The sequence below is a fragment of the Pteronotus mesoamericanus genome, unplaced genomic scaffold (genome assembly GCF_021234165.1).
Source record: "Pteronotus mesoamericanus isolate MK-2021 breed Mesoamerican mustached bat unplaced genomic scaffold, CSHL_Meso_final scaffold_408, whole genome shotgun sequence".
NCBI classification, from domain to species: Eukaryota; Metazoa; Chordata; class Mammalia; order Chiroptera; family Mormoopidae; genus Pteronotus; species Pteronotus mesoamericanus.
Window position 1 is genome coordinate 273,249 of NW_026555315.1, and position 20,680 is coordinate 293,928.

General features: G+C 59.2%; 1 protein-coding gene across 1 annotated transcript in view; it reads right to left on the reverse strand.

The window, feature by feature from the left end:
- Window positions 1–20,613, reverse strand: part of TBCD (tubulin folding cofactor D) — a 120,777-nt gene extending 100,164 nt beyond the window's left edge. The window contains exons 1-7 of the mRNA XM_054593195.1: window positions 20,345–20,613; window positions 19,010–19,060; window positions 16,215–16,312; window positions 15,159–15,260; window positions 12,690–12,836; window positions 10,831–10,886; window positions 5,233–5,365 (exon numbers count right to left, since the gene is read on the reverse strand). Coding sequence (XP_054449170.1) covers window positions 5,233–5,365; window positions 10,831–10,886; window positions 12,690–12,836; window positions 15,159–15,260; window positions 16,215–16,312; window positions 19,010–19,060; window positions 20,345–20,540 — 783 coding nt within the window. The 5' untranslated portion in view covers window positions 20,541–20,613. The remainder of the gene's footprint in view (window positions 1–5,232; window positions 5,366–10,830; window positions 10,887–12,689; window positions 12,837–15,158; window positions 15,261–16,214; window positions 16,313–19,009; window positions 19,061–20,344) is intronic.
- Between the last annotated feature and the right edge of the window lie 67 nt (window positions 20,614–20,680).

Sequence of the window (20,680 nt, forward strand, 5' to 3'; positions counted from 1 at the left end):
GCCCGTCTGCGGGGAGCGCTGCTCCAGACCAAGGACCCTGGGACAGGTGGAGATGAGCCACCCAGGGGGCAGGCAGGGGAGCACGAAACCCGCAGAGGAGGCCAGAGCACCGTCCACTCAGCCCAGCCAGCAGCGAGCGTCATCGCGCGTTACGGGGGCCCAGGGAGGGGAGAAGCGACAGGAAACACACAACCCTGCACACAGAGGATGTGAAGCAGAGAGATGCACAGGACCAAGGGGGAAACCAGGAACCTAAGGTCACAGGTCAATCTGGAGAAACGTCAGCTGCCCGCCGCCCCCAGCAGAGCCTGAGGGAATGCCCGCGTCAGAGGGAAGGGCGAGGTCGGCAGGAACCACAGCCCAAGGACGCAGCTGCAGGTGGGGTCGGGGGTGGCTGCGGGGAGACCCCAGGGCCCGCAGAGGAGGCCACAGGCCAGCAGCTCCCGCCCGGCTCCGCACCCGTCGGGGAAGCGAGGGGCGCTTACGGCCTGCAAGGCCTCTCGTCCTCCAAGCGTGGGCCCAACCAGGCTGCCAGCAAGCGCACACCTGTTCAGCAGGACGTGGGGCCTCGTCACCCAGCAGGTGCACGAACCTGGCCAGCCGGTGAGTGAAAGGCGTGCCCCACACACACAGGTTTCAACAAGACTCCTGCCACCCCCATGCCACCTCCCCCACGTAAAATGCTGAGTTACGCGAAATTAGAATAGCGTCAGAGCTGGCTGGTCACATCTTTCTCTAATCCCACGGAGAAACCGCGGGTACCACGTTTCACCCGAATTCTGCAAGAGCACAGAACGGTCACACAAATGCCACTCTGAAAACAAACACGTTCAAATGGTTCTCGCCACCTTCTCCTTCACCCAGAGCCCCGCCTCCACCACATCTTGTGACTAAGAAGCCCAGTTTGGACAATGTGTCCTCTGGCCAAGCTGAACCTTAAAGAGAACCACTGGGTGCGACTCTCCAAGGAACCCCAACAGGAAAGCGACCGGCCCTGGCAGGGCGACCCGGCGGGGCTCGTGCAGGAATCGGCCAGTGAAAACAACAAAGGCCTACGGCAGCGCGGCAACAAATCAGCGTCTTTCTCTCTCCCCTGCTCCTGTCTAAAATCCACAAGAAATAAATTTTAACAGCAAAAAAAAGAAATCAAAGCCGACATGAGAACTGTGTTGTATAATCAAGTGGCTTCTTTTCATCTTCAAAGAGCACAGCACACACTAATTAGCCATCACACCACCCTCTGAGGAAAGAGGCTGCCGCTTCCCTTCTGCAGCCGGGCGGGCGGGCGGGCGGGGAACGAGGCCCTCACCTCTGCCTGGGGTCACAGGTGTTGCTACAGCCTCCCCGGGCGCGGGCCTGGCCCACTTACATCAGCCTCCTCAGGGCAGCAGAGCGCCCAGGGCAGAGCCACCTGCAGGCGCCGGGCAGCCGCCCCCACCGGGGCAGAGGCGCTGACGCTGCCCCTCACAGGGCGCCCGAGGGCGGGGGGTGGGGGCTGAGGGTGCACGCAGCCTGCCGCTTGCCCGGCTTCATGTGTGGCTGTTTGCAACTGTTTCCCCTTCAACGAGGCGGAGCCTCGCGCCCAGGACCAGCCCCTGGCGCAGGGGCCGCAACCCTAACCGCCGGACACAGGGGGACACAGGGGCGGCGGCCGCCAGCGCAGCCGCACTCTCACCCGGGGCGGCCGCCCGCTTCAGCACTGAGCCTCCCGCCCGCCGCCCAGTGCGGGCAGGAAGCGGCCGGACTCTCCCAGCAGCAGGGCAAGAAAGAACCGGCGCCGCGAAGCGAGCAGGGCTACAGAGGGCTCAGGGACGGCCGCTCTCGACCACAGGACGCGCTTCCCTTCCTTGAATTCCCTCGACTGGCATTCACCCCACTGCTTTCGGCGGGACTAACCCAAAGGGCGCTTTCCAGAGCTAGAGCAAAGGGGCCTTCCAGTGCAGTGAGGCTGCCAAACACTTGTTTCCCTCCCACAGGAGTTAAAAATCATCGCTGCAAGAGGCATACGCTTCAAGGGAAATAAAAATCAACTCCTAGTTTCGATGGTGCTTGTTATGAGTTCACCTGTTTCGCCTAACCCACACTAATGAACAGGTGGATGAAAACGAAGCCAAGTGCATCAAAGGGAGCAGCTGGAATCCTGCGGCACAAGCACAACACGTCTGCAAGTTGCATCACGCTCGCGGGCGCCCGGCCTCCGTTGTTCAGGTCTGACGAGCTCAGGGCGAAACCGCTCCGTCGCCCGGAGAGCTCAGCGCCCGGCTCGGCTTCCTCCTGCCCAGGCAGTGGCAACAGCAATTAGACCAAATTGCTCCTTCGAGTAAAGAAAAGGAAACAGGATGCATGATTCCAGAAAGACCCTAGGCTTTCCAGAGGGGACGCGCCTGGCCCTGCAGGGCGCTGCCTCCCGACAGTTTCGGGCGCTCACTTCCCACGGACGCCGGCCGCAGGTCAGGCCACGGCTCAGGCTGCGGAGGTGCGGCCCACACACGCCCAGTGCCCTGCAGAACGAGGGCACACCTGCCTCATCCTTTGCCCACACAGGGCAGGGGCGGAGGGCCAGGCTTCTTTACGCCTCGAGGAAATCTTTTTGTTCCTCAGGAGGAAGAGGAAAAAGAACCTCCCCGGTCCTAAGCGTGGAGCTTAGAGACATCCAAATGAAGAGCACTCCCCACCACTGGCTGGTCAGTGCCGAGGGGAGACGCCAGCCCCTCCCCACAGCTGGCAGCTCCTCAATGCGTGCGCCTGCCCCCTGGGAAGGAAAAAAACAGAAAACGTGGAACACTCTTGAGACAGCAGCCAGGTGATCAAAAATGTAAGGAAAAAGAAACCTCTTGGCAAAGCAACTACAAAACTGGAGAGAGTGGCCCCAGGACCTTCTTGAGCTGAAGAATACGCTTCAAGGGAAATAAAAATCAACTCACAGCCCTGGCCCAGCAGTTCAGGGGGTTAGAGTGTCATTGGGAGGCACCAAGGTTGCAGGTTCGAGCCCCCGGATCAGGGCATGTACGAGAACCCGTCAACGAGTGCGTCAATGAGCGGGACAACAGATCAATGTCTCTTTTTCTCTAAATTCAGTAACAAAAAAATAAAAGTCAACTCCCTCATTTCCATGGTACTTGTTGCACGGTCACCTGGCTCGTCTCCCCCACAGCGATGATCAGGTGGGAAAAAATAAAGCCAGAGCCTGGGGACGAGGAAGCCACAGGGGCATCTCACGGTGGCCGAGGACACAGGCCCCGCAGCCCGGCACAGGGGACCTGCCTCCCGGCCGCGGCCGCACGGCGGGCTCCAGCTCGCGTGAAGGCACTGCCCGCCCAGGAGCGGCACTGCGCTCGGGCAGGACTCACAGCGTCCCCTACAGGCCACAGTGGACGGACTGACAGGCTTCGGCTACATTCTGCCAGACCTTCCACGGTTTCTGTGACCTAAGGCTTCTCCATGTGACTCATGGCAAAACACTAGGAGCCCACGTATACCCAACAAGCCATGGCAACCCCATCCCCCTCCCTCCCCAGAACTGCCTAACGCGAACGCGCTGCTCCGGGACCCGCCCCGCACGGCCCAGGGGGCAGGCGCTGTGAGCGGCAGGTCCCCACCCTGCACGCCGCACCCTGAGCGACTGCATCACAGCAATGAGCCGCACGTCCCAGGGCGTCCCGAGCCCCACCCTGGCCCCGCCGGGAGGGCAGCCGCCTGAGGACACAGGCCGTGCGTCTGCCCGTGCGGGGCCCCGTCGTCCCTGCGGCCGGCGGGCAGGCGGGCCGTGCCGGAAGGCCTCCGAAGTGAGGACACTTACATCAGTGAGCGTGTTCGAAACGCTGCTGTTACACACCGAGGGAAGCGACAGTCCTGCTCAGACACTGGCGCGCGGGCGCGCGTCCAGGCTGGTGTCACCCGCAGTGGCCGTGGCACCATGAAGGGGCCGCTATTCGGGCATAAACAGGAACAAAGGCCGACCGAGGCCACAACGCGGGGGCCCTTGAAGACGTCACACTAAACGAGAGCAGCCGGGCTGCGGGATTCCACGCGTGAGCCATCAGGACACGCGGGCCCACGGCCGGGGCGGGCGATGCGCAGTGACTGCCAATGGGTGCGGAGCTTCCTTCACAGGTGACGACACTATTCTGGAACTAGATAGCGGGGGTGGTCGCACAGCCCTGTGCACGTATGTGCACTCGGTTATACCGGGGTTTCTTTCAAACTAAGATGTAACGTTTACTTATACTGTAGAAAAGCATAAAAAAAGTTACTTCAACAGGAACTCTAGAAACGTTTTATTTTTTTAGGTTTCTCTTTTTAAATGTCTCAAACATTCTCATCCTTTGAAAGGCAACCCCTATCGAAGACCCCGATAACAGGAATGAAGAGACACGGACGCGGAGAACGTCTCCGGGAGAAAGCCAGGCGGTCTCCTCTCTCCAAGACCGAGCCCCGGGGACAAGCGCCTCCCGCCCAGGCCCTCGCTGGCCGTCGGCACCCGCCCCCCACGCCCCTGCCCGCTGCCCGGTTATCACAGCATCGCCCCGCTCCCCAGCGGCCTCCTACACCTCATCCGGGGCTGCCACGGCCAGCGAGGGCAGACGGGCAACACCCAGGAACAGGACACCACACCGAGTCACGGGCCCGGACACCTGCATTCGGATGCAGCCCCCAGTGCCCTGCTCCCCGGAAAGCAGGCCGCGCCCCGGCAGGGTGAGAGCAGGAGGCGCGGCAGGAGGGCCAGCCGGCCACAAGCCCCGGGGCGCGGGCCGCCGGCCCCCTTCTGCGGAACCTAGACCAGAAGAGGCGACGCCACAAGCGAGCAAAGCAGGACGGCCAGGAACGGCGGGGTGTCGGGCCTGTGTTTCACCCAGCGTTACAGACGCCCCAACCTGGGCACCCGCCTGACTCCATCAGAGCCAGCTCAGTGATTACAGTCCTTAGCACAGGTGAGCCGCAGGAAACCCGAGGAGGCCCCGCCCCCGCCTGTCGCGCCCGCTCCACAGACACCACTGCCCCCTGGCGGCCACGCCCAGGACGGCTCGGCCCCAAGAGAGCGGAGGGCCCCGCAGCCCCACGGTCCTGTCCACGCCGCGAAAAGGACACTGGGCTCCCTGTCCTGTCAGGGCCGGATACCTTCCTGCGTTCCAACTGCTTCAGAATGGAGTCTGCTCCACAGGGCCTGTCCCAGCGTTTGGGCAGCGGCACACACGGACCGCGGGCGGCCCCCTCCCCAGGGGCAGTGTTTACCAGGGCCTGCAGTGTCCCGTCCACGGCGACGACCCCCTCGATGGTCTGGAAGGAGGCGCGCGCCAGAGTGCACAGGCTCCAGTCCAGGAAACCCGCCATCGCCTTCTGTTTGACGTCGGGCCGTGTGATAAACCTGCCAGAAGAGAACACAGGCAGGTGACAGTCCAACCCAGGCCCAGCGGGGAAGAGCTCACCTGCCCGCCCCCGCGCCCTCGCCCTCGGTGGTGCGGGTCGCACGCAGCACCTGACAACAGCCCCCGCTCAGGGACGAAGGCGCTGCCCAGACCGTGGGCCTCGGAGCGACTCCCCACGTGACCTCTCCCACACCGCACGCAGGCCCCACCCCTCCTTCCTGGGACCCCCTCATCCTGAGGCCCCGTTCGCCACAGGACCACCTCCGCAGGCCCCCACGGTGGCCAGGGCCCCCCCCCCCGGCGCTCCCTCCTTCCCCAGACACGGTGCCCAGCAGCAGGCCCACGCCCCCCCATCGTGGGTCACCCACCGCCTGCCAGCCCCAGCTGGGGTCCGTGGTCCCCATGCCAGGCATGTGCTCAGTGCTGCGCCCCCAGAGCTTAAACGGGGGTACTGGCTCTCGCTCACCCACTCAGACCCCTGACCGGGGCCTGCGGCCGCCCTCCACCCCACACCCGAGTCTGGCCCTTCTCCTCCCCGGCCCGTCCGCACACCAATGCCCCGGCTCCCCGACCCCCTGTCTCGGGCTGGGCCCCTGACCCCGGGGGGAGCTTGCGCTCTGGGAGCAGACACACAGGAAACAAGCAAATGGACACAAATCGGTCACAGAAGGGGAGGGTGGCAGGCCGCACAGCACTAACCTCCCAAGGGGCTGCGTGACCAGAGAACAGCAGGAGGCGGCCCCCAAGCTCTGGGGCGGGGGGCGGGGGGCCTCACACTCCCTAGAACATGCTGAGGGAGGGCCGGCCCTAAAGCAAATCCCTCTTTCAAGACATGTTGGCCCCTTCTTCTTCCTCTCTCCTCCTCCTCCTCCTCAGGTGGCAAGGCTCCAGGCTCCACGCTCACCCCCCCAGCACACAGGGAACCGCCTGCCCGGCCCCACAGCCCCTGCCCGCACCGGAGGCAGCAGCTCGGCCTGCAGCCACAGAGCCGCAGCAGAAGTCGGGTGGGGGGGGGGGGTGCGTCCCCACCTCAGAGACCAGGCAAAGACGCTGGGACTGCCCTCCTGTCCCCTGTCAGAGTGCACGCGGGAGACCCCCGGCGACGAGGGGTTTTTACTGACCGTCAGGATGCAGGAGTCAGAGGCCAGCTCACATGCCCACCCCAAGACGCTGCAGCTCGGCAGGCCTGGAAAGGCGCCCTGGGTCCCCCGAGTCTGCACCTCCGGGAGCTTACCTGCCGGGGGGTGTGAGGAAGAACCTGCCTCGACGTCTGCGACAGCCCTGCTTAGAGTCCCCCAGCCCCAGTGGCGCAGGCCAAGGGCCGCCGGCAGCACCCTGCTCCTCCGGCCAACCTCTGCCTGGGCCCACAGGCTGGGGACAGCAGGGCAGCGTGTGCGGGCCCGGGGCCCGTGGGGCGCTGCGCCCTGGCCTGAGAAGGACCAGAGCCAACAGGCTGGTCACAGCGCCGCACACTCAGGCCGCTCACCACCCCCCCCCCGCCCCCCAGGACCCTGCGCATCCCGCTGATGCCACCGTGGCCTTCGCCGGCCGGTCACGCCTGCGCCTCTGTGCCACGGCGCCTGGCCCGGAGCCCCGCCTGCTGCACGTCAGGGGCTGGCCCCTCGAACAGCCCCACCGGCGAGTTCCCACAGGTAGGCGGAAACCCAAGGCTCCTTTGAAAGAGTTAAGTGTATTACTTTATGTTTTGTGGGTTTTTTCCTCACTAAACAAGAACACATGTTTGCAGGAGAGACCCAAGGACCCGCCCCACAGAGGACCCTCGTGCACATGCAGAGACCTCTGCATCCTCGCCTCCTCCCGAGGGGAGAGGTCGCATCTCAGGCCCCGCAGCTCGGCCACCACGCCGGAAATTCAGAGCGAAGTCCCGCAGCACGGCCAGCACAACCATCAGCAAAGCCTGGACGCAGAACGAGGCCCTCGGAGGGAAAAAGAACACCCGCACGGGACACGTGGGGGACAGTCAGCTACTCCAGATGCTCGTCAGTGCTGTGACCACACGCTGAAACTCTGTCCCCTGGTCTGAGAGGGAAACAGTCCAGGGGAGGCGACACACCCTACTCTGCTGGGAACTTGCTGTGTTTTTAGAGTATCGCAAATTAACGGAAAAGCAAATACTCACAATGGCACCAAAACAACTGCTACCTGTGAGGGAGGAGACCTACCGTGTGGCCCCACACCAAAGGCATTCCAAACAGGTTAAAAGTTGTGGATTGAACAACCAAAAGGTGGAAAAATATAAATGACTACCTGTAAAATCTCTTAATAGGGTAAGACTAAACAAAGTAAAAATCGCTAAATAAATAAAAGGAAAAAAACTGTTTTTGACATTACAATTAAAACTTCGGTCCAAAGAAGAAAGTAAAAGGCCACCAACCAGCTAAGGGACATAACCCACCTTATCGACACAGGAAGCTCAGGCCAGTGGAAAAGAAAACGCACCAAGAGACCCATGGATGTTAGAATTCAGGTCACAAAGGGCTATTAGTGCCCAAAACAAGACAAAGTCCTGAATCTCGCCAGCTGGCAGGGCCCAACAGCAGGGATGACAACGGAGCCGTCTGTTCAACAGTGGCATGAAGTCACGAAGCAGGAGAGAGCGCTGTGCACGGCCAACGTGAGTGTAGCACAGAAAAAGGCAAACAAACACAACACGTATTGTGTACTATAATTACAAATGTGTGGGGCTTTTTCTAATTTTCTATGTTCCAAAGTTTCTTTTTACATAGAACACAGCCTGCTTTTATAATTAAACAAAAATGTCTGCTTTTAATACTGACGTGATCAATAAAAGTAAAGACATGTTACGTTGAAGAGTTTCTACAAAGGAACGTGACTTTAAAATACCAGAAAACAGGCAGAGGACAAAAGCCACCCGCCCTGCTCATCCATGACCTTACGATGACAACCCACCAAAAAATAGGCCAAGAACCATGCGGATCAGCCCTGCCTGGCGTGCGCTAGGAGGCAGGAAGCGAACCAAGGGCAGCTCTGAGCCGGGTCCAAGGTCACTCTGCCCGCCCAGGACAGCAGAGCCCCGCCGGGCCCGCAGGCCGAGCCTGCTCAATGCGCTGAAAGCCGGACCACAAGGAACACCTGCTCGCGCCGGCCATCGGACAGCGAGGGCAAGTCCCGCCATGGCTCAGCCTGTCCCCACGTGGCACCCGAGTCTCTGGCTGTCACCTTTCCCAGAGGCCACCCAGGGGAAATGAAGGGTTAGGGGGTCACCTCCTCCACCCTTGGCAGGAAGCGCCACAAAGCCGGGCTCAGCAAAGACTACCACACCCTCCATGTTTCTGGTGGTGACCAGACACGTTTTTCGTTTGTAAGGTCACACACAGCACCAATACAAGTGAGGAAAAGCTTGTGACTTTCAACGTGCTTGACCTTTCCAGCAGTTTCATTTAAAACCCTAAAATGCTCGTTCCGTTCCTGAGAACCCATCCCTAAGAATCCATCGAAATGGGACAGTTTCATGTAGGATGTTTGTGGCGGGATTCATTTTACCAACCAACAGAAGGCTGGACAGAACCCGTCCACGCGGTGGCCACACGGGAAGGAGGCTGGAAGGAGCCGGGCCTGCCGCCCCGGGGGGACGCGCCCACACACTCCGCGGGGCTCCGGGCAGACGCAGCGACGCCTCGGGGATGAGAGTGCACGCGGGTTTTATCTGCACTTCACACTTCCCGTTATTTTCCAAAACACACGTGATCGCTTTCACAGTCAGGGAAACCCGCCCGCGTTTCCGTCTCCGCGGCGACCGCACGGGGCCTCGGCCTGGCCGGCGCCACGGCGGTGCCCGGCCTCCCTCCGCGGCCCTCCCGCCAGGCCCCGCCCCGCGCGCCGCACGCACCGCCCACCCCGGGCCCCCACGTGCCCGTCAGGGAAGGGCTTCACGTCCCACTCCGTCCAAGGAGGCCGCGGCCACGCAGCTCACCCCAAGGTCGCCCCGAGGGAGCGGGGGCCCGTTTCTCGACCAGGAACGCCCACACGTTTCTAGCACCGTCTCCGACTTGCACGAGTGCAGAGGGAGCCCCCACCGCCAGCTTTCCGATCGGTTTACTCTCTTCGCGTCTCCCCGCGCCACACGCGGGGCTGCTCTGGAGGACCGCTCCCTGCCGTCCCCACCCCCACGGCACGACCCCCACGGCACGACCTCGTGCGGCTCGCTCGCTCCTCCTCCGGCCCGGCCCCGCCTGGGCAAGGCGCAGCCCGCTGCTCAGTGACCACAGGCTGGGGTTTGCGCCCCGAGCACAGCGCCGCAGCCCCAGCCCCTGATGCGCACACCCCACAGCGTGGGCTGATCTCTACGAGGGGGGCCCCCAAACCCGGAATTCATAAAAAACTGTGTATTTTTTATGATGTTATCTATTTATTTTTAGAGAGCGGGGAGGGAGTGAGAAAGAGGGAGGGAAGCGCGGCCTGGGTGCCTCTCGCGCCCCCTGCTGGGGGCCTGGCGCACCACGCAGGCCTGGGCCCCGACCCGGAGCTGAGTCGCGGACCCCTGGCCGGTTCACAGGCCGAGGCTCAGCCGCTGGGCTGCGCCCGCCGCGCTGTGCTCACGCTCACAGGTTCCCACGTCGGTCACCTTCACGGCGCTCGCCATCTGCAGCAACGCACCTGTCAAGACTCCTTCTCCCCAAGGCTCAAAACAGGTCGATTTTGATGCCTCTTAGTGCTTCTGCCGTTTTTTTGTTTCATTTCTTCTACATTGGCAACACATTTCCCTTTGAAGACTTTTTTCATCGGGGAAACAAAAGAAAGTCTCCCAGGGCGAGAGCAGGTGCATAGGGAGGGAGGAGCGCAGGAGTCCTGCCGGCTCTGGTGCAAAACTGCTGACCGCTCAGCGCGGTGTGGGCAGATGTGCTTGCAAATCACCCGCCACGAAGTGAGCCAATGCAGTGCGAGTCTCCACAGAGCAGCTCCCTGACACCGAGTGCAGCCTCTCTCAACAGCGCCGGCCGCTGCGCCGACGCGGACGGGCTCCCAGACACGCCGCCGGCCGGGGAGCCGGCGCTGCGGGGCCCGCCCTCCGGGGGAGAATTCTGGCGGGAGAGTTTTGGGTCCCCCCTCATAAATGACATGGAAAGGCTCGTGTAAGAGCCAGCACCCTAAAGGTGAGCTCATGCCCCAGGTTTAACTACTACACTTATTCTAAATCTGCCCTCCACTCAGCGGGTGGGCCTGTCAGATGGCCTCTGAGCCCCTAACCCAGTGTCACGTGTCCTGTGAGCCCCTACCTGGCAAGTGGTCACCGGAGGCTGAGATCTCCTGCGCCCAAAGAGAGCTGCTCCCTCAAAGAAAGGGACAGTGCTGGGGAGCAGAAAACACTTCCCCAACCCCATGCCCTTCTCTGCGGACGGCGGCCCCACGGGCAGGGGCGCCCCCTGCAGGCACGCGCCACACGTCGGCCGGCAGCACCGCAGAAGGTCCAGTGGGCACTTACTTGGACACAAGAACAGCAGCCGCGTCTCGGGCCTTGTCGCTGACGACCAGGTAGGACTACGAGAGAGGATAAAGGACAGGGTGAGTCTAAGGGGCCCGTTCAGCAGGCCAGCCCCACACGCAGTGGCTTCCCGAGAGTCCCAGCTCAAGAGGCCACACAAACCGCTCCTACACTCGGACCAGCGGCGGCGGCAGCCACACGCTGTGCTCGCCCCCAGCAGGGCGCCGAACCCACACCCGGCGCATCACAGCCTCCAACACATTCGATAAAACAGGAGAGTGAACCCCGTGTGACCCAGCTGCACCGACCTGCGTGTGTCGGTGGAGCACACCTGGGGCCATCAGCATTTAAGACGTGAATGGTCAGGAGTCCCCACCCAAACGGAAGGGCTCCTGGTTCAACACTAACGCCTAGGTTTTCTTAGGAGGCCCACCTTAGATTTCCAAGTCTCACCTCAACTAAGTGTTTTCGAAATAACACCCTAAGAGCAGCTTTTCTCTGGGGCGAGCTTTCTGGGGAGCAGCAGCAGGCAGAGTCCCAAGTCGTTAGAAGGGTGCCACCCTCCCCCAGAGACCCCGCGTGAGACCGGCGCCCACAGGGACACGTGCCGGCCGGTGCTCCTCGCCACACCGCTGACGGACGCCCCCAGAGCAAGACGCCATCTGTGAGAGAATATTTGGAAGCTGGGGTGCCATCGAGCACCTTCTCCCTTGAACACCGGGAGGGAGACCTCTGACATAAGACGCTCAGGGCACGTTGCTGAGGGCCAGACAGCAGGACATCAAAGGCCTGTTCGCATGAGCAAGGGGCGGGGAGGGGGGCACAGTAGAGAGCACACGCTTGGGAGCCGAATTACCTGGGTCTGAGGCTGGGTCACCATCTCTGAGAAAATGAACCAGCTGTTTTTGTGCCTACTGTCTCCTCAGCAAAATGGGGAGTGAAGCAGCAAACTGACTCGCCGAGGACGGCGTGAGTGACCGCGTGAAGGGTTCGCACCGCGTCCGCCGAGGGCGGGCACGCGGCGGACGCCCGCCGCAGGCGCGGCAGGCGGGGTGGGAGACACCGGGTCCTGCCGGCGGACACAAGCGCCCTGGGTGACCCTCCCGGGTGGGCTGGACAGTTATTTGCCTCCAATCTAAGAGAGTGTGGAGGGCAGACGGGCAGGGATGTGGAATAAGCGGCCATGTTGGGGGCCCACGGGGTAAGGAACAACCAGCAGAGAATTGAGGCCCGTGGTCCGACAGCATCGAGGACCTGCCTTCCGCCGACAGCACTGAGCGTGGAAGCAGATCCTGCCAGGGGCCCCGACGGCCCCCGAGGGGGGCGATCAACGCGTGTTTGACGACTCCAGTGTGGGCCGTTTTTTAAGCAGCAACAGATAACCAAGTAATCTGTCTATATGCATATTATTTACATCAGAAGTATGAAAACTATACATAAATGTTATCTCCTGGCAATAGAATTTGAGAGATTTTGTCTTTGTTGTTTCTCTATTTTAGTTTTTCTACAGTGACTGTGTCTTATCTGTATGACATTAAAACTGAAATGAGAAATGGACCTTTATTTTCTCTTACCGTTGTCCCTGAAACTTCTCACGGCATCGTTATTATTAGGGTATTAGCAGAATCTATTACAAAGACATGAAGTTTGCTAAAGTAATTCATCCTGACCCCTATGTAAATGATCACAACTTCAAAACAAGTTATGAAACGAAAGTTTCCCTCACTGAGAAACACTGAACAGCAGTTGAGGAAACACAGAAGGGTCAAGAGTGAACCTAATTCAACTCTGCCTTCCAGACCGCATGCGCGCAGAAGAGAACACTAACTGCTGGCAGCTGTGAGCGCAACCACACTCACCTGCGCTACGTGGAGAATACGGTCCATGACGGACATGCGCGTTTGCCCAGGTGGAGAGACGAGGTTCCCATCAAGGCGCGAAAAATCGAAAGGGATCAGGCAGGTCACGGAGAGCCACAGTAGAAGCATGTAGCGGGTCTCCCATGTCTAAGATGTTAAACCAGAGTAAAATGACTCCTGTACAAAGGGCAGAGGTGAGCCACACCCCCCACTGAGGCCCTTTCCACGTCTTCGATCACCGGGCCAGGGCGGCAGGGGGCAGACAATCGTTAGCTCCCCCGTGTCTCCTCTGCGCCTGAAAACACACCCGCCTCTGCCATGAGGACGTGGCTACCGCAGGAGACCAAAGCAGCAGCCGAGTGAACCAGGAATGATCGTGACACATCAGCCTGACAGTTTGTCTTCCCTGGCACCCTTCAGCATGCAATCAGCCTCTTGAGACAGCGGGAAGCAGATAAAAAGGTACGAACAGAAGACGAAAAGAAAAAATTCTCAATTCCGATCAAAGACAAACGCCTTAGTTTCAGCAGCAGGACAAGGCCCCGCTCTGGCCCTGGAGTCCCCACGGGGGCACAAGAGGCAGAGGCGGCGAGGGGGAAGGCTCGCCGAGCCTCCCACCAAAAGCAGGCCGGCCGCCCGTGGCGCTGCAGTCACAACCAGGGGCTCTGGGAACGTGTTCCCTCCTGGCGAGGGTGACTCTGTGCCTCGACTGCTCGCAGAGACAAGGCCTGTGCTGATCGCCTGCTTTCCGTCTGGGAGCCTGAAGTGTCAGCGTGCGCTCGGCAGAGGGCAGCCACATCACCAGCCCCCGCAGACACCCGGGCTGTCTCCAGGGCCTTCCATGGGGGGCACGTCACGCGGGTGTCACAACCCCGTGCTGGGGAATCACAAGCGCTCGATGTGACACAACCAGAAGGCGCTGGGAGCTTGCTGCTCGTTTCCCCGGGCTCTGCCTGGGTGCCTATCCCTTTGCCAACGCTGTTGTAATAAATAATGGCCACAGGACTACTACTGGGATGGCCAAAAGGTTGGTTTGCTTTTTCCTGTCAGATGGCTCTAGGAGCGCTTAGTTGTCTTTAACTTCACCTGAAACAACTGCGTTAAATTGTATTGTGGCAGCTGTCATATCAGCGTGCATTAAAAAAACTTATCAAAATTGAATTTTTGTGTAGTCATTTTAATACTGAAGAAAATACGCAACATTTTCAGCATACTATGCTTATTTCAAGAAAGGTAAAAATGCAACTGAAATGCAAAAAAAGATGTGTGCAGTGTATGGAGAAGATGCTGTGACTGACTGAACGTATCAAAAGTGGTCTGTGAAGTTTCACGCTGGAAATTTCTCACTGGACGATGCTCCAGGGTTGGGTAGACCAGCTGAAGTTGATAGCAATCAATTCAAGACACTAATTGAGAACAATCAACATTATACTACACAGGAGACAGCTGACATACTCAAAATATCTGACTCCATCAAGTTATTGGTAAAAATGAAAAATGTATGTTTTATCTTACTGAAAAAACACTAAACGGACTTTTGAGCCAACCCAATACATGCTGACTCCTGTGAGTGGTTCCAGCAAATCACACTTAGGTGTGGTCTTGGTGACTCCCAATGTAATTAATTTTAATTTTTAAATTAGTTTACTTTCAATATTATTTAGAATTAGTTCCAGGTGTACAGGGTTGTGGTCAGACAACACCACTTTACAAAAGGATCCTCCCCGTACGTCCGGTATCCACTGGGCACAATGCAAAGTCACCACGGTATGGACTCTGCTCCCTACGCTCTACTTTGCAGCCCCGCGCCTGTTCCCTAACTATCTATCTGTGGTTCTCTCTCCCCGTCCCTCCACCCCTACACCCTGCGGCAACCACTGCTCCACCGCTCCGCTCCACGTCTATGACTGGTTGAATTTTGTTTGCTCATTTATCTTGTTTTGAGATTCCACATATAAGCGAAGCTGTATGGCATTTGTCTTTCCCTGCCTTACTTCACTGAGCAAAATACCCTCCAACATAGTTGTATTTCAAGTTAAAGAAAACTGGACGGTGATATAGTTATCACCGTACTATGGAGGCATATTCTCTTTTTTTTTTTTACATCTTATTTTTTAGAGAGAAAGACGGGGAGAGAAACATCGACCAGTTGCCTTTCGTGTGCCCCCAGCTGGGAACCTGCCCCAGAACCCAGGCAGGTGCCTTGACAGGGAATCAAATCAGCGACCTTGGGTTGTCAGGCTGACGCTCAACCCACTGAGCCATGCCAGGCAGGGCCATATTTTCCTTATAAAGGCATTGTTTTTTAAAGAAAGTATAAAATAACACGTAAAAAAAAAAGGCAAAGAATAAAATGAGAGTGATACAAAACAGCCTAATAAGAGAAAACTGACAGAGGGGACAATGAGGCGCGGGGGCGGGGGGGGAGCGAGGAGGCAGGGGGGGCGAGGAGGCGGGAGGGACACTCACTTCATGGTCCTTGGGGTCCTGCTTCGTAACCATATCTAGAACCGGATGCACATCAGCTACTTCATGAGGAAATAAGCGAAGAAACGTTTTATATCCTCGAACCTATCAAATTAAAAAAAAAGTCATTGAATTGTCACATAATTAGAAAATACAGAAAGGAGCAAAATTACTTTTCCTCATCAAAAGTCACCACCTGTGCCACTCGATGACCAAAGAAAATGCCACCGCATCACAGTGACACAACCCGGGTGACCGAACAGCAGGAGAACTCTTTTGCTTCAGCCATTTCACACACACGTCGAGTCCCAACTCGAGGAGCCCATCTCCTCTGCGGTTCATCGGAAACACGTCATACAGAGCGCTGTTGCTTCACCCTCGTTTGTATGACTGTGCTCTGACCACTACGAAGACTAAGTCCCAGGGGACCTCAAAGGACCCCAAGCTCACGACGACTCTTCCAAAACGCAGTGGCCCCGCACCTTCGGGAGGGACCCTGCTGCAAGGCAGCCGCGCAGAACCACCAACCGCCCCCACCCCTGAGATGACCGAGCCATCCCCTCGGTCAAAACCGCCATCGGCGCATGCAGGCCGGCCCAGGGCTCTTGAGAGCTTGTGAAAATGAGGACAGTCAGGCCTCCCCCCCCCCCCGACGTGCCTATTAAGAACCTTCATGACGACAGGGTCCCCAGGACATTCGTCTGCCCATTCAAGTGTGAGGAGCCCTTCCATTTCCACCAAGTTTATTTGCTGCTTCTTTGTAAAGAGCTTTGCTGAATTAGTCACATAGGTCTGTCTCTCTTCCTTCCCAGTTAGTGCCGAGGTGGTACTTGATCTATTCAAATGCAACACCCTAAATACCTTGGACATTGTTGCAGCCAAAGGACCCCCTGGGTCCCTAATATCAGATCCCAAAAATAAGGTAAAAAGAAAGGATAAAACCCACAACTTATGGGTCCAAACTATCTTTTCCAAGAAATAACATTTTGAAAGGTAACTTCTGGACCAACTGTACTAAGAAACTGTTCTGTCAACCATGAAGTGCTAGGTAGGTGTTACCTTGGTGATGATGTAAAGACATTTGAAAGCCAGGTGCACGAGCTCAGCCGGAGATGTCTTATCCTGCACTATATCCAACAACATATTCATCATCCATTCTAGAGAAAAAGACATATAAAACATTTGCTATAAAATTAAGCATCAATATAACATTAAAACAAACGTCCAAAAAAAAAAAAAAAGTTAATTTAGACAAGTTACAGAGCTTCAAAATCCAGCAAAAACTGAGAACTAAAAGGAGAAATACACAACTATAACTACAGCTGAAGATTTCTCTGGGCTTCTCAGGGTCTGACAAACAGTGAAAAGAAAATCAAGGAATACAAAACCACATGATCGTTAAGAGGTACAGAAAATGCATTTGACAAAATACGGTATCGTTCTGTGATCCAAACTATCAACTAAGTGGGGCCCCGGCCGGTGCGGCTCCGTGGACTGAGCGCCGGCCTGCGAACAAAGGGTCGCCGGTTCGATCCCCAGCCAGGGCACACGCCTGGGTTGCAGGCCAGGTCCCCTGTAGGGGGCGTGCAAGAGGCAACTGCACATGGATGCTTCCTTCCTATTTCTCTGTAAATAAAATCTTTAAAAAAACTACCAAGTGGGAGCGGAAGGAACATAACACAGTAAGACCACACACCACAAGGCCGCAGCCATCACCACACCCTCAAAGCCAAGGAGCTAAAAGTCTCTGCTCTGAAATCAGGCACAAGAGGCAGCAGCCGACCATCACCAGGCCTAGTCAACGTGACGCCTAAGTCCCAGCTACGGCCGTCCAAAGAGGCATCCAGATTGGAAAGGAAGAGGTAAAGCTCTCATTCTTTGCAGATGACATACTATATAGAGAGGAGCCTCAAGACGCCATGACAAATATTAAAATAAGTGACTTCAACAAAGATGCAGGACACAGAGTAAATATAAGAGCTCTCAGAAAATAAAAACAACTGGCAACATAAATTCAAAACTCCTTCCATGGGTTAAACAAAGATCAACAAGCAAAACTATGAGCCCTGACTGGTATGTCTCAGTGGACTGAGCACCAGCCTGCAAACCAAAGGGCCACGGGTTCGGTTCCCAGCTGGGGCACAGGCCTGGGTTGCAGGCCAGGTCCCCAGTAGGGGGCGCACGACAGGCAACCACACATGGATGTTTCTCTTCCTCTTTCTCCCCCCCTTTCTCTAAAAATAAATAAAATCTTAAAACACACACACACACACACACACACACACACCACAGACCTATGAGGAGAAAGCTGATGGACCCCAAGGATCCCTCCTGCAAATCCAACACCCAACTCCCGGTGCACCAGAAGGAGCAGGAGCAGAGGAGTGACCCAACATTCCCCAGGAGCAAAGCTCCTCGGGCTGAAGGACACGAGCCTTCAGCCTAAAGCTGCCCCTGTAAGAAAAGACGGCCTGGGCACGGCACGGCACGGCACGGCACACATCGTGAAACACCAGACTCCGGGGATTTTTAGAGGGAAAAAGGCTCCCGAAACAGAGACTCAGACCTGGGTCCTGGCATTACTGGGTGAGGTCCGGCCTCCACCAGCCAGGCGACCAGGCAAGGACTGCTCCGCGCCAGACAGGAGGGTTAGGAGCTCACCTCCTCCAAAACCCACTGGGCACTGAACGATGCGCACAGCACCGGCCCACTTTTAGAAGGCACACGTGTGCGCAATGAAGCTGAACGTGGTACTGACACGTTCACACCTTTGCACCTCAGCTGCCCTGTGGGGCAGGCAGCGCTGACAGCCCGGTCCACAGGCGAGGACCCAGGCGAGGACCCAGGCCCGGGGCGGCGGACGGGGTGCCAGCCGGGGGGCCAGGCTACAGCCGGGCGGCCTTGGCCCCACCCCGCCTTTCCTCCGAAGCTCCTACTGCTTCTTTCCTCCTAACCACGTTCACCAACAGAAGCGTATATTACTTTTTACAGGGAAAAAAAACTGGAAAAAAAACTATCAATATGAAATAAATAGAATGAGAAAAGATACAAAAAACACAAACCATCCTCCTGCACTCAAGGTAAAGAAACACGCCCTGAGCGGCGTGGCTGCCCCATTCCGTTCCCGGTCAGGCCCAGGCCCAGGTGCGGTGTGTCCCACACACAGGCAGCCAGTCTCTCCCTCCCCCCGCCCTCTCCTCACCGAAAACAAGCAAATGAGGGCTTCAAGTCAGGGACCCCCACACCGCTCCTGGCAGCACCCTGCTCAGGTGCTGTGAGGACTGCGTGGGGACCCACCTAAAGCACTGGCTCCTGTGCAGCAAGATGCGCCGGAGGCGGACGGAGTGCCGCGCACGTGGCGAGTAAAGGCAGATCCTTCCACAGCCTCAGAGAAAAGCAGCTCCCACGTGGCACTCACGCCCCTGCCAGAGGCCCTGCTGACCTGCCAGACCCAGGCCGTCGGGCGGCACCCTCTGCGGGCAGAGGCGCCCACCGAGCCGCCTGTACCCGGGCCACTGCACCAGAGCCCTCAGCCCGGGCTCTTTTTTTTTTTTAATTTATTTTTTCAAATACATTTGTCTCTGCCTCCCCCCCCCCCCCACTTTCCCTAGGCCCCTCCCTCAGCTCTTCCCCTTTGGTTTTGTCCCTGAGTCCTTGCTATAAGTTCCTTGACGTTCCCCTTCCCTTCCTTGTCCCCGCCCCCCTCCCCCCTTCCCTCTTGTCTCTGTTGGTTTCTTTTCCTTTCAGTGTTGCTGGTCTTATTTTCCTTGCATCTTTGTATTGTTGGTTAGGTTCCGCTTATAGGTGAGATCACATGGTATTTGTCTTTCGCCCCCTTCAGCCCGGCTTCTTACCAAGGTGCGGGTCCAGCAGGTGCGGCTGCTCCTGGTACTTGTCCATGATTGCTGGGAAGAGGAACGCGAGGGTCATCATCGCTGAGGTCGACGTGCGCGGGAGCCCGAAAACGCTCGCGTTTCCCTCACCGGCTTTCAGGGGAGCTCCCCAGAGCCCCGCGGCCCGGGCGCGCTCCCCGGGGCCCTGCACCCGCCCGGTGCTCCTGGCTTGCGGGGTACACCGCCCTCTCAGGCCCGCCACCGTCGCGCGCGCGGTCTCCCCTCCCCAATGCCCCCTCCCCCACCGCGCCCCGGCCACACGCCCTCCCATCCCGGCCTCCCGAACCCGCAGCAGCGTTGCCGCCCTCCACACGTGGCCGCCTCCCAGGCGCAGGACCCCGGGCTCCCCGGCCCTGGCCACTCGCCCGCCCGCCGGGCAGTTCTGCGCACGAGCCAGTGCACGGGCGGACCCCGCGGAAACCGAGCAGGGGCCGTGGGGCAACCGGGGGTTCGGAGGGCCGTCGCTCACGGCAGCCCACGGGAGTCAAAAGGTGCACAAGTTTCTTTAGCTAAAAGGGTCCGCAAACACTGTTTCACTAAAGAACGAAACCCTACTAACACGAGTGCCGCGCACCACCCCACACTCCCGGTGACGGTCCCGCGACAGCTGCCGTCCCCGCCCGGCGGACGCCCCGCGACTGCGAGGACACCGCCCCCCTGCCCGCAGCTTCTCCTGGACGAGGAGCTGGTCGAAGGTCCAGCGTGAAACCCCGACAGGCGCAGTGAGGCACCCCGCCGGGGGACCCGCTCGCCGCGGGCCGGTTCCTGGACGGGCGAGAGCATCCTTGTTCGGGCGCGGACCCCGACACAGCTCCAGGCGAGCACCTCCTCGGGTGCAGCTCCGTGGGCGTCCACGCCCTCCCTCTGCCGGCAGCGGCGGGAAACCTTCCTTCCCTCCTTCCCCGAGCTCAGCCCCGGGAGGCGGGGATGCGCGCCCAGGGCTCAGCCCTTCTCCCAGCCGCCACGCGGCTCGGTAACCCGCGCAGGAGGCTGTCAGCTGGCGGGGCTTTGTCAGGCACCAGGCTCCGCCACCTCTCGTCCCATGCGCCCCACTCCCTGCCCCGGGTCCCCGCGCGGTCCGAGGACCCAAGCTCGCCCGTCGCCGCGGGGCGGGGCGGCAGCTCCCGGGCCCACAGCACCGCCTCCCTCGCCCGCAAGCGGCCCTCCGCCCCGGGCGCGGCCGCCCCCGCGCCACACCGGCTCCCAGGCAGTCACACCAGAAAGGAAGCGGGTCCGGCCCAGGGCGCACCCCGGGCAGCGCCAGGGCCTCTCGCCCGCCCCCGGGTCCGCACGCACCTCGGAACCGCTGCAGGACGCCCTCCCGGGCCCCGCGGTCCCCGAGCACCGCCCGCAAGCCGCCCAGAAGCGCGCGCGCTTCCGCGCTGTCGCCGAAGGCCTCGAGAGCACCGCCGCGAGCCAGGGCCCCGTCCTCCGGCCCGTCCTCCAGCTCGTCCTCCGGGGCGCCCGCGGGCGGCTCCTCGCTCAGACCCATCCTCGGCACCGGAACGCGGGATGCAGGACGCTGACAACCGCTGTGCAGAGAAGAGAGCCGCCGACGCAGGCCCCGCCCCGCGACCTCTGACCTCACGCGCCGGGCCCGCTACGGCGCGCGCCGGCCGTCAAAATTGGGCG